The sequence below is a fragment of the Drosophila suzukii genome, chromosome 2R, assembly GCF_043229965.1.
Source record: "Drosophila suzukii chromosome 2R, CBGP_Dsuzu_IsoJpt1.0, whole genome shotgun sequence".
Classification (NCBI taxonomy): domain Eukaryota; kingdom Metazoa; phylum Arthropoda; class Insecta; order Diptera; family Drosophilidae; genus Drosophila; species Drosophila suzukii.
Window position 1 is genome coordinate 22,265,549 of NC_092081.1, and position 12,622 is coordinate 22,278,170.

At 41.7% G+C, this 12,622-nt stretch overlaps 2 protein-coding genes and 1 long non-coding RNA gene across 5 annotated transcripts in view; 1 reads left to right on the forward strand and 2 right to left on the reverse strand.

Moving 5' to 3' along the window:
* LOC108008935 (neuropeptide-like protein 31) overlaps nucleotides 1–12,622 on the reverse strand; it is a 202,500-nt gene that overhangs the window by 74,391 nt on the left and 115,487 nt on the right. The gene's annotated exons all lie outside the window — the stretch shown is intronic.
* LOC108008788 (uncharacterized) lies at nucleotides 2,975–4,744 on the forward strand. Of its 2 annotated transcripts, none has more exons than XR_010653482.2 (3): nucleotides 2,975–3,079; nucleotides 3,131–3,406; nucleotides 3,939–4,744. It is a non-coding gene; the product is annotated as an uncharacterized lncRNA (long non-coding RNA). The 2 variants fall into 2 exon arrangements; XR_001767416.4 differs by having other exon boundaries at nucleotides 3,131–3,381; nucleotides 3,939–4,743.
* On the reverse strand, nucleotides 9,315–12,594 carry LOC108008653 (RNA polymerase-associated protein CTR9 homolog). Of its 2 annotated transcripts, none has more exons than XM_017072539.4 (5): nucleotides 12,456–12,594; nucleotides 10,841–12,399; nucleotides 10,557–10,773; nucleotides 9,987–10,444; nucleotides 9,315–9,929 (listed from the first exon to the last, which is right to left on the reverse strand). In XM_017072539.4, exons 1-5 carry the CDS (start codon nucleotides 12,531–12,533, stop codon nucleotides 9,389–9,391), a joined length of 2,853 nt encoding a protein of 950 aa, XP_016928028.2. In that variant the 5' UTR covers nucleotides 12,534–12,594; the 3' UTR covers nucleotides 9,315–9,388. The 2 variants fall into 2 exon arrangements, with proteins under 2 accessions (XP_016928028.2, XP_070850772.1); XM_070994671.1 differs by lacking the exon at nucleotides 12,456–12,594 and having other exon boundaries at nucleotides 10,841–11,767; nucleotides 11,835–11,993.

Sequence of the window (12,622 nt, forward strand, 5' to 3'; positions counted from 1 at the left end):
TTTGCCTAAATGGTAATTAAAATATGCCCAGATGGTGTCTGGATGTCCGTCAGCGCGATGAGATAGGGGATAAGTGAGTCTCGAGGTCAATTGCAATCAGAGAGTTCTTTTACCATCACCTCTGTGCTCAGCAAACACGGTCAAAGAGCGAAAAGGTCATCCCCAGATGCTACTTTTCAACTCTGCTTTGACTTTTGCCATTAGAAATTTTAATTGGATTCGGATTCATTCAGCCAGTGAAATTAAAACTTTAATGAACCCACTACAATTTTACACCCACTTAAAATATAATGGAACAACATTTGATATTCCCTGTGTAATAGTGTAAATTATTTCACACTTGAATATAAAGAATTTATTAAAATTCCGCTGCATCACAAAATGTTTTACCGCAAAACTGGAATATTTAATAATTTTTTCTTACGCACAATGCGCTTAAAATTGTTCTATTTTTTTGACTATTAAAATATTACAAATTACAACTTTCAGTTTAAGGCAAACATATTTTCCAAACATTTCTTGGAAGCCTATAAAAAACAATTAATTCTTTGCAAGTTACTATCCAAAGAATGCAGCCACAACTTTTCCCTTCCCATTTTTGCACCCCTGTATTTTACATTTTCCAGTAGCCATTTAGCGAACTTTACCGCCATCTTTCATTCATAATTTGCTAGTCCTTTTTTGCCGCAGATTTTCCCCACACACATACTCAAACAGAGGGGGCTGGAAAATGACTGGGGGGGGGGGGGAAAGCATCAGACGCAGCTGGGCGACAAGGAAAACTGTGTCAACGCAGCCATTTGGCAGCCGAAAACTCCCCGATTTTCCTTGCCGTTTTCCCTGGGTCTCCATTTTTCCGCCACGCTGATGGCGACATAAATAGCACCGCTTGGATGATGGCTTATTCCCGCCTGCACCCCGGGAAACTCTCCATTTCCCCGTCCGAATGTGGGCCGTATCCCCCAGGTAACTGGCAAACTGGCGAACAGGTAACAGGTAACGGGCGACAGCCGCCAGTCGCTCATAAATGTAAACTTTTTGGGCTAGTTACATGTAATTATGCCATTTACTGGCGGCGAAGATGAGAGGACTTTGCCGCACAGTCTGTGTGAAAATCATCCTGCTGATGTCTTTTCACTTGATTGCCAATTTAATCGGCTGGCAATTTTCCGCCTTGCCTTGCCGCCATGATTAGTGGGCGTGGCCGAGACTAATTTGTGTATCAGTGCAAAAAAAGAAGATGCCGATGAGCGATTTTCCCAGTGAAGAGGGGGGGAAATATTCAGAATGTCGGGTTTATATATTTATTTATATTTTCCCCCGTCTGACATTGGCGTGTGTGTATTTTCCAGGCTCACTGGCACACATAATTCAAATACGTGCCGTGCATATGTGGGAAAATGGGGAAAATGGCATGCACACAGTGACTGCAGTTAATCTTCGCTTAAGTCCTGTGTGCCTGTCAATATTTCCGTGTGGCCAGGGATGAGCCTTTTTTGTCAGTGCATAACACTTTTTTCGAGCTCTTCTGTGAAAAACTCTTCTATAAGAACTCAATAACTCTGGGGTAAACAGCCTCTAGCCACTAACTTTTTATTGACACTGTATTTATGCATTTACATTGAGATTTGTATGTTCATCAAATTCAATTTGCATTATGTAAATGCCAAAAAAATACCTACATGTTAAAATTTAAGTTAATTTTTAGCTTCATAAAATATTTTTTTCATTTGTTTTTTAACCCCTTTTTAGAGCAGGCTCTTGCTTAAAAAGTTCATCGAAATTTGAGGATGTTGAACACTTTTAGGGATACACCATTTGCAATTTATCGTAGTTAAATACACTTTACCACGTTGGTAAATATATTATTAATTCATTTGTAAATTTTTAATATGCAGTTATGAAGTCTGCTGGAAACCAAAATCTATTATTCAAAATAAAATGAAAGCAACGCTTCAAAGACGAAAAAATATTACTTTTAATTGAAAAAGCTCGAATTTTTATTGAACCACTCCGAAAATAAAGAAAAGCACAAAAGGACAAAAGGGAAAATAGCATGAGCAGTCCTAGAACAAAAGGAAAAGCGTTTGCTCAGTCCTGCAATTTTCCTGTCATTTTTCTTTTTTACACCCACGCTCCTGCATTTGTGTGCGTGTGAGTCCGTGTGTGCACACACTTGCATGTTTGCTTAGTTCACATGAAGTCAGTTGTTAAATTGTTGGGGCTTCTCTGGGGTTTTCGTGCCCTCTCTTTCGCCACCACTGCTGCGCTCTCTTTCTTATTTTCAGGTGGTTCTGGCGGTTTTTCCGGCTTTATTCGGTGGGGCTTCCGTGCTTTTTTCGCCGCAGTTTTCCTTTCCTTCTTGGCCTTAACAAATAGACTTTAAATATTTTGGCACTGAATTTATCTGTGCCAGCGTGTGGGCGTTTACACATTCACAACCAGGTGTACAAGATTTATGACATTTGGCCGAAAGAGGAATGTAAATACCGCTTTCTATTCCGCTTTTTAGTTTTCCTTTTTTTTTTCTTTTTATTTGCATTGTGTGGGAGTTTCCAAAATTATCCGTTTGGTTGTCATATAAAGGGACATTTGTTGTCTATTTCCCGCACGTCTTATTTGTATTATTTTTTTTAAATGAAATTTCTTATGGTCACTTTCTGTGGCATACTTTTCGGGGAAACGAAGGAAATGTATCCAAATTTATCAAGAGGGAATGCTACACTCGAATGCCTCGACTATCATGTACCCTCTACTCAGCTTACCAACTTGGAACGTTTTTGGCACACAGGTAAATATTGATAAACTAAAACAGAGCAAATGGCGGTATCTTAAAAAAAGTGATTTTAAACTGCAGCCCTGGCATTTACATTGAACACTGCTCAATGAACAGGCTATTGATCAAATATTAAACGTTTATTAACCAAAGAAGCATTTCATACCTATTATTACGGCATCACTATATGTCAACGTGCTTAGTGTCATTTAATCAAATTTCCTTTTCATTTACGGACTCGACCGATTCAGTTCGCTTATCTGAAAGCTATTTCTCAGATTTCTTTTCGAAGAAAGAAGAAAGGTAAAGCTCTTGCTTAACTCTTTAACATTTGCTAAAAGTGTTTTTCCACAGCTTCTTAACCATGTAGCCCAGGAACGCCAACGAACCCACCATTTTTCGTATTATATAGGCAAATAAACGCCATGTCATCGTGTGCTTGATAATGTTCGTAGTTTCGGGAACGATGTCGATATGGGACTTGGACAAAGTGGTCGCGGAGGAGTTAGTACACTTGATACTGGGCTTCACTGGGCAGGAAACATCTTATGGAGCCACTGGAACACACTACTGACTATATTGGCCGTCATCTGGAGCCATTCGATGTACTGAAATTGAGATACAAGAACGGTAGCTGACTTCGGCAAGCCGAAGTTTATACACCCTTGCCAGGTTATCCCTATGGGATCAAAGAGCTTCCGATTTAAGAAAACTAAAAAATGATTACAGAAATATTTAGAAAATGTTAAATTTTAATTTACCAGCCAACCAATTTACCAAATACTTTTTCGACCCTTCCTGTATGATATTGTAGTCAGATTCTTATTAAAATAAATTCGTATTCGAACTAAAAAAAAATTTATACCGGAGTAGAAGAGAATACGATCAAATAATGCCGAAAGCCTCAGCAGCTATGACTTTCATCCCTTCCTGTAGCTCAATTTCAATAGGTAAGCCTACAGTGTACAAATAAATAAATGATCAAATGAGGTTCTCTAATCCTAGTGTTCATAAGTACAATGCTATCCTTCTTCCAAGAAGTATGGTTTTGGTGCAAAGGCAGCAAAGCCTCTTTCGCTAGATTGTCAACACATTACCCCATTTACAATCGACTGGATAATCCTTCACAGTCAAATAACCTAACATCATTTCTCCATTTCAGTAAATCCAATAGCTGCAAATGACGGCCAAGACGATCCGGACCTCGGAGCTAGTAGAGGAGCATAATTTAGCGCCAAGATCATAAAATCTAGTAAGATTCCGAGTGTCAGTAGGGTGCTCCAGTTACTCCACGAGATGTTTCCTGCCCACTGAATCGCTAGCAAGTTTACTATCTCCTCTGCGACCACGTTGTCTAAGTCCCATATGAACATCGCTCCCGAAACTAGGAACTTCATCAAACATACGGAGATATGACGTTTGTTTGCCCATATGAAACGAATTATGGTCGGTTCGTGGACGATCCTGGGATGCATGGGTAGTCAAGGGATTCGCCCTGATGCTATTACCCAGCACAGCTCCAGAGGCAGATGGCCTGTTTGACCGCATCCCCAGACAGAATTCGAGCCCTATTCTTGCCCTGATCGGACGCGGGTGCCTCGCCTCCAATCGCCAGGACTACATAGAATCCCTGGACTTCTTCAAGAGCGTCCTTAAGCGCCGCCTTAATAGGCCACTGGTTTTGGAGGATGTGTGATCTGGACAGTGTCCAGCGCTTCTTTTAGATGGAGGAGAATAGCTGCTGTCAGAAATTCTTACTTGGAATGGCCATCATGCAGCGGAATCAACTCGACCCACAACATTATAGGAAGGGTATAAGTCTCCTCAAAGCGGCCTTTCAAATTGATGAACAGCATCCAACAGTTCTAAGAATTCTTGCTACCTATTACTATTCCATTGGCGATCACTGATGACTGTTACTCTGAAGAAAGCAAAAATCACTTAACCATTTTTAATATACAAATTAAACAAACAACAAGTTGTATTAATTTCGTGTCACACTATAACAATTTTAACATTTTTATACCCGTTACTCGTAGAGTAAAAGGGTATACTAGATTCGTCGGAAAGTATGTAACAGGCAGAAGGAAGCGTTTCCGACCCCACAAAGTATATATATTCTTGATCAGGATCACTAGCCGAGTCGATCTAGCCATGTCCGTCTGTCCGTCTGTCCGTCTGTCTGTCCGTCCGGATGAACGCTGAGATCTCGGAAACTATGGGAGCTAGGCTATTGAGATTTGGCGTGCAGATTCCTGAGCTTCTTACGCAGCGCAAGTTTGTTTCGGCACAGTGCCACGCCCACTCTAACGCCCACAAACCGCCCAAAACTGTGGCTCCTACAGTTTTGATGCTAGAATAAAAATTTTAACTGAAATGTATTGTTCTCATCAATACCTATCGATTGACCCAAAAAAAAGTTTGCCACGCCCACTTTAACGCCCACAAACCGCGAAAACCTGTGACGCCCACAATTTTCATGCTAGATAAAAAATTTTAACTAAAATGTATTGGTCTCGTCGATACCTATCGATTGATCCAAAAAAAATTTGCCACGCCCACTCTAACGCCCATAACGCTTAAATCTGTATACCGCCGGTAGGTGGCGCATTTTAATCTCGCTTTGCTGCTTGCATATCTCCATATAGCTGAGTAACGGGTATCTGATAGTCGAGGTACTCGACTATAGCGTTCTTCCTTGTTTTATTTGGGTTATGATTTCTTCATCCAACCGTATATTCTTTCCCGTTTTAAGGGGTCCTTCTCATCTGTTTAAAAAAAAAAGAATACGCTTTTGCTCTACGAGTAAGGGGAATACATCCTCGTTCTATTTGAAAATCAAATAGCAACAATCATTAAATTATTTAATAAGCAAATGTTACAAACTAAGTTATTTAAGCACATTTATTGTATTTTAAGTTGCGTTTTACATACTTACCTGTTTTTCGGTTGTTGATTTGAAATATTTACGCAACACCGTGAAAGCTTAAACTACGATTTAGGGTTTGGCGATTTGGTGGAGTTTGATTAAACTTTTTGCGTATTTCACTGCAGCAAACGAAAAATGTATATAAAACTTAAGCAATTTTAACTTCTTTCGCGAATCGTTTGGCCTTCCTCTTCTCCTTATTTTGTTAGTTATATATGACTATGAATTTATAACGAAAAGTTTTGCATTTTGCAAATCATTTTTAACACCTGCGGCAGGGTTAAAGTTCAGTCAGCGAGAAAACTTTGCAAATTAGTAGTCCTGCGCTGTTTTCTTTTCCGTACCTGCTGTTCATATACTTTTATATTTCGCTCAGCGCAGATTTCATTTAAAATGAGTTAACCTGTTAATGGTGCAATGATGGAGAAACAAGGCAAATGTATTCTAGGCATGACTCGTAAATTAGTTTGCTGTCAGGGAAGAAAAAGGCCTAAGATATCCTGGAAATTTGGTGCCTGGAACATATAGTTCGGGGTCAGCGAGCCGATCGGCTGAACTGCTGACCATAAGCAAACACCAGAGATTTATGGCTAACTAATCGACACTGGCCATCCCATAAATCTAGCCACGGTTCGAATGTCAAATGGCCAAAAGGCCAGCGAGAGGTAAGCTTCCCGGCCAACAAGCCAAATTAAAGTTCGGACCCAATAAATGTTAATCGGTTGCTCTTTGTCTTTTTCTGCCCCTGTCTTACCCATCTTTCCTTAATTTCTTGGCCTTTCTTGGTTTGCTTTTGACCATTTTGATATATTAAGTCAATGGGTAGAAGGTTAATGACGTATTTAAAACAGAAGTTATAAAATTGCAAATACTTAAGCGAAATGGTTTATACCTAGAAGTAAATGTGCTTTTATTTTAAACAATATATTCACTACCAATTTTAAACTACTAGTTAATAGTTTTCAAACAAATTTAAGCATTTGTAAATAAAATGTACTAATAAACATGTTCGTTCCTTCCTGACAAGTAAGTTATAATAAATGTTATTCAACTCAAACCTCGAACAAAAGAAGTATGTTTTACTTGCTGTTCGTGCATTTGTTCATTTGCCATGTTTACTAACTGTTTCGGGCAGGTGCCAATGATGGCCGAGTGCTGTTGAATTTATGGCCAATAAATTAAAAAACTTTTGCAAGGCCAGACAAAGCGCGGTACCTGGAAAGACATTTGGCAAACATTAATTGAAAAACCCCGACTCCTGGGCGTGTGGCTGAGCATATCAAAGGTAATTACGGATGCCGTTAACAGCAGCCAAATGGCTAAGATACAAACACAGCCCCATTCCATTCGCCCCACTCATCTCATTATTTAGTTAATTATATGTTTGTGCGCCGGCAATTAGAACTCAGATTTCATTGTTGGCCAAAACCATTTTGTGGCCTACTCGGTTGCCTTCAATGAGGCCGATGATGATGTCCATGAATGACTGCCAACGCCGAAAGGGCCAGCAGGCAACTGGCTCCGCTTTGCTTTGCTCACCGCAAACTTCTAATTAATTTGAAAGGAAACATTCGAAACGCCTTGTGTTGCGGTTACAGCAGACCCTCCTCCCAAGTCCGCCCCATGAAAAGGGTCACAGACACATGCGAGTGCCGGGGAAAAGCTCATCAGAAACCAGGCCATTAAATGTTTCAATTTTAGCAATTGCTATTATGATCAAATTTCTATAAATTGGCCAACAGATTCGTCACGACAACTAAACATAAATTGCTTATAAATTGGGCAAGGCCGAACAAAGTGTCCAAACTATTTATCTTGGCCAGCTGAAAGTTGGACAACTCTTGGCTCTTAACACATTTAATCAACAGGCGGAAAAACCCGAAATATTTGCAGCCCACGGACCACACACAATGCATTAAAACTGAACTGAAAGTGAAATGGTTGGCAATGCAACTTTTATTTTTAGGAATCCATTTTGGTGTGGTTACATCATTTCGAAGGTTTAGCCCAACCCCCTCGCTCGCCTGCTTTCCTAATGTTTGGAAAAGCGGCTTGAGATTTACCCCGAAAACCGAGAGAGAAAAAACAACAGCAAGCGAAAAAGTTTCGTTAGCTGTGCCAAATGTTTTTATAAATTAGTTGGAAAGTTTTAATAAGCTTAAAATAGTCTAATTTTTTGCAGCCCCATTTTCAGCTGTATTTGCTTTTAGCATTGATGGGGGTATTATGGGTTTGATGTTGGAATGATATATAAGGATTAATTACTAAATTAATTCATTAAATTAATAGTGACATTAAGTATCATATTAACATTATTTAATGGTAGTATTCGTTTAATCCCGGAGCAACGAAGTTGTTAAACTAATAAACAATTACATTTCTTAATATCAATTTAACAAAAAAAATTGATACCTACAAATTTATCATGGGAATATCAATTTCATTTAAACAAAAAAAAAACTGTTAAGATAACACATCTTGGATTTTTAGATACTCTTCTAAAATACATTTGAATTCAAGACCAAAGCAAAACTGACTCATACCTGTTGGTTAGAATGAGGTTCATTATAATAATGCCAGTGGAACATGTCAAGAGACCTGACATGTCAACCGCAAGATAAACGAAATTCGTTGTCAGAGGAGAACGGCATCCAAGGACATCCAGGGCCCAGTGGAAAGTGACCACAAAAGATCTGGGGACGGCATCTCCATAAGTAATTAACCGAGTGATAAAGAACCTGGCCCCGGGGCAATACAAGTTGTCATTCAAGTCGGCGACAACGGCTCGTCATTAGCGGCCGAAAATGTTGCATTTAGTTGTGGGCTTGATGAATATGGTTAATTTCATTGTACATATAATATATATACTTCTGAGTCTGGGAAATATGTATTTGTCCCAGGGCAGCGATGACAGCGCCTGACCAAGACACATTTTTCGTTTGTCCTCTAATTGCATATCTGAGGATGGTGATTATTATGGAGATGGCGATGGCGATGACGATGGCGATGGTACAATTACCAAGGCCTCCTGCTGAGCCGAGCTCGGTTTTGATGTCCTGGCCAGAAGGAGAAGCCCTGACCATTGACCATTGGACATTGGCCTTTGGACGGGCGAGGCCGGGTTTTAGTGTCTAATTAAAAGCAACAGCAACTGGCCTCTTAATTTATGCTCGTTCAGGGACAGGTTCCGAGAAAATCCCTCCTCACATCCGGCATTTCCATTCGGTATTTGCATGTTTGCTCTCCGGATGCCTAATGTTTTTCGCCTTGAAAAGTTTACGGCATAAATCGTGCACTTGGCTCGTAATTCGCAGCCGTGTCAGAAGGTAAAAGTTTCGAGGAGTAAACTGCATGTTTCGTGTATCTAAGCGCGCACACCTGATATTACCTTTGTTTTTCGAAATTTTTATGGCAGCTGAATTTATTGTGTGGTTTAAAGACTTTTTACAGGATTTTGTTTTGTAAATGGACCTTTTCATTTAAGACCACTTTTTAATGTAGCCGTAACTCGCAGAGTAAAAGGGTATATTGTATTCGTCGGAAAGTATGAAACAGGTAGGAGAATAATGTATATATATAAACAATATTGTAAAGATAAAGAAATTATAGTTCAGTTAAAAAATTATTGAAGTTTATTGGAAAAATTTAAACCTTTCTTGTTGAATCTGTTGGCTCAATTGGCTTTATGATTTCTTTTTGCCTTCTTCCGAATCACTGTCATCATCAGTACTTATAAATTCTTTTGACTTTGGTTTCTTGGTCACACCTTTGTCCAATTCTGCATTTGCAGCCCTTTTGATAGATTTTTTGGCTCTTGACTTTTGTTGACTCTTCTCCTGATCTCCGTCTTTCCCTGCATCCCGCGGATTTTTCCTGCCGCTTCCCTTGCCCTCGCTGGAATCCTTTTTAGGGACTTCAGGCTGCAGAGGGGCATTCACAAATTTCCTGGTGCGTTCCAAGTCCTCCCTCCGCCTTGCCATCCGGTTCTCCCGGAGGACTCGATCATCCTCCAGCCACTTCAGACGCTGCTTCTCCTGGTTCCGCTGGTGCTCGTGGATCCGTTGCTCCCGCAAGCGGATGCGCTGCTCATCCAATAGCTTCATATTACGCACGTGTTCGAGATGGTCCTTTAATTTTCCCATCAAGACCTGGCAATCGTCAGATGCTTTGGCAGAAGAACGTGCCGGGACGCTAGGTTGTTTTTGATGAATGTAGGAAAAATATCTGGAAGTACATATTATTGATCAGCTATGACGATGGTAAGGCTTTCTTCAGACTCACTTAGAGGCCACTTTCAGCTCCAGTTCAGATCTGTTGAGATCATCACACTCCGGTTTTGGCAGGGCTACGAGATCTCTGGTTTCCTTCTTAATGGTCAGACCCAGATTGAACATCAAAAGCGGATCCTGAGGGGCCAAGTGGCGGGCCCTGAGCAGCCACATCTTGGCTTCGCCGGTGTTTCCCTCCCCATACAGAGATCTGGCTAGGTAGTGCATGACCTCCACACAGTTCTCCGGTAAATGGTCCTTCAGACACAGCTTGTAGGTCTGACTGGCCAGCTTGAATTGGCCAAGTTCCAGGGCTACGTGAGCCGAATTCAGGAGGGCAGCGGGGCACTCGTTCCCAGCCTCGAGAATCTGCTTAAAGACGGCCTCACCCTCGGAGAGATGGTTTAAGGTACTTAAGGCAGCTCCTATTCCATTGGCTGCCCAAACGTTTCTGGGACAGCGTTGGAGAATCTAAAAATGCATAATTAAATATTAAGTGGGCCATGCTTTGGGTTCATTTGTTCATTATGTACACATTATTTTTAATGTTTATGGGGCACAGAATGTGATATGCTGATCTCACCCTCGTGTAGTAGTTTAAGGCAATTTCCTGATTTCTTTGGGCTGACGATAAGTCTCCCTTCGTCACGCTGTTCTGACATTTTTTCAGGTAGATGTTTCCCAGGGCCACCAAGCCGTAGCTGTCTTGGGTGTTCCCAGGGCTACGCAGTATCACACCGTAGTTGTATATGGACTGTTTGCTAAGACTCAGCATCATATAGCAGTCTCCCAGGTAGGTCCTACAGAATGCATTACAAACATATATTATTTAAGATCTAATTTAACTTAAGCTGGCTTGGAACTCACCTGGCCCCAATATTGTCGTGTTCTATTGCCAGGACTTCCTTGAAGTGCTCCAAGGCTTTGTTCAGCTTACCCAACTGCATCGCCATCAGGCCCAGTCTCAAGTGACAGTCGTGGTAGTTTGGATAGCTGGCGATGATATTCTCATAGAGCGTCTGAGCCAAGTCGTACATTCTACGGGCCTCCAGAACCCTAGCGTAGTTGTACCTCATTGTGAGGTAGATAGTACTATTGTGAGGGTTATCCCCTTGACTTTTCATTTTGGTAAACGCCTCGTTAAGGGTCAGGAAGGCCTTTTTTGGCTCTTTGGCCGACATCTGGCTGACCGCCTGGTTGCTTAGCCACACGACAGGGATCTGGAGTCCCTGATCCATGTATATTGCAATAGCCTTTTCATATGCATTGGTGGCCGAGTTCCAGAGCCCATTCTGCTGATAGGCCAGGGCCAGACTTAGCCAGCTATCCCAATCCTGGCGACCCGATGGCTTCTCCACCACTTTAATCAACATTTCAATAGCTTTTTCTATTTGTCCTGGGGACCTTTCATCTATATAAATTTTGGCCAATAGCCGCATTGCAGTCGATTCGTTTGGCAGAGACTTGAGGAATGTTTCCAGGCAGATCTTGGCCTTGTCGGATTCACCTTCCCTCAGATACATTTGGGCGAGTCCCAGTTGGGGCAGCACATAGCCTTCCGGTGCGGAATCCACGGCATTCTGGTAGTACATCCTGGCATACTCGTATTCCCCAATGGCATGTTGACTCCTGGCCACCTGGTAGAAACTGTGCGATTTTAGGTGCGGGATGTCGGTGAATCCAATGGCATTTCCAGCCAATCTCAGCGCCATTTCATGATCGCCGATGGAATAGTAATACGTGGCCAAAATACTTAGAGCTACTGGGTGTCGCTTGTTAATGTCGAAGGCCACGCTGAGGAGATTTATACCCTCCTTATAATGTTTTGGGTCGCGCTCATTCAGATTTAAGATGGCCTTACCAAGTAACGCATTTTGGCATGTGCTGTTGTGCTCGAGAGCAATCTCGAAGGAAAGACGGGCACTTTTCAGATCACCCATCTTCCAAAAACAGTGGGCAATCCCTACGCGAACATCCGTTGGTCCTCCAGGATCTGTCATCAGGACACTCTTGAAGTATCCCAGGGATCCTATGTAGTCCTGGCGATTGAAGGCCAAGCACCCACGTCCAATCAGGGCCGGAATATGGTTGGACTTCTGTCGGAGAATGTCGATAAACAGCGCATCTGCCACTGGGGCTGTGCTGGGTGATAGCATCAGGGCGAATCCCTTGATTACCCGAAGGTTAGGATCCCCGGATCCGTTGTAGTCCTCCAGTGCCTTGAAAATATTTACAAGCTTGGCCTGTAGGGCCCTGCGCAGCTTGCCCTGCTCTTTGTAGGCAATGTTGGTGAAACAGGCCGCCAGCAGGATATTTGCCCTGATCAGATCCTCTTTATAGGACTCGTATGGAGTTGTACATTTTGTAATGCCTTCCTCCAGGAGCTTCGCAATGGTCTCCCTTTTACTATTGGTGTGCCAAGTCAGCTAGGGAATATGTACATAGTTCCTTTTCAATTTGTGTATCTAACCTGAGAACTCACCGCTTTTTGAATGCAAGTGTGCAGTTGCATTCCCTCCAAATTGGGAGAAATGTCCTTCAGCACGAGAGTATCTTCCATTTCCTTCGTTAGCACCTAATCACTTTCACTTCCAAAAGAACACGGATTTTTCTTTGACAAGTAGAAATAGGGATGAGTAAAATCTTTTA

Coding starts and splice junctions, on each gene's coding strand:
- LOC108008653 (XM_017072539.4), bottom strand. CDS start 12,533: ATGGAAGATACTCTCGTGCTGAAGGACATTTCTCCCAATTTGGAGGGA. Junction 10,774..10,840: donor CACGACAATATTGGGGCCAG/GTGAGTTCCAAG, acceptor TGCATTCTGTAG/GACCTACCTGGGAGACTGCT. Junction 10,445..10,556: donor CCTTAAACTACTACACGAGG/GTGAGATCAGCA, acceptor ATGCATTTTTAG/ATTCTCCAACGCTGTCCCAG.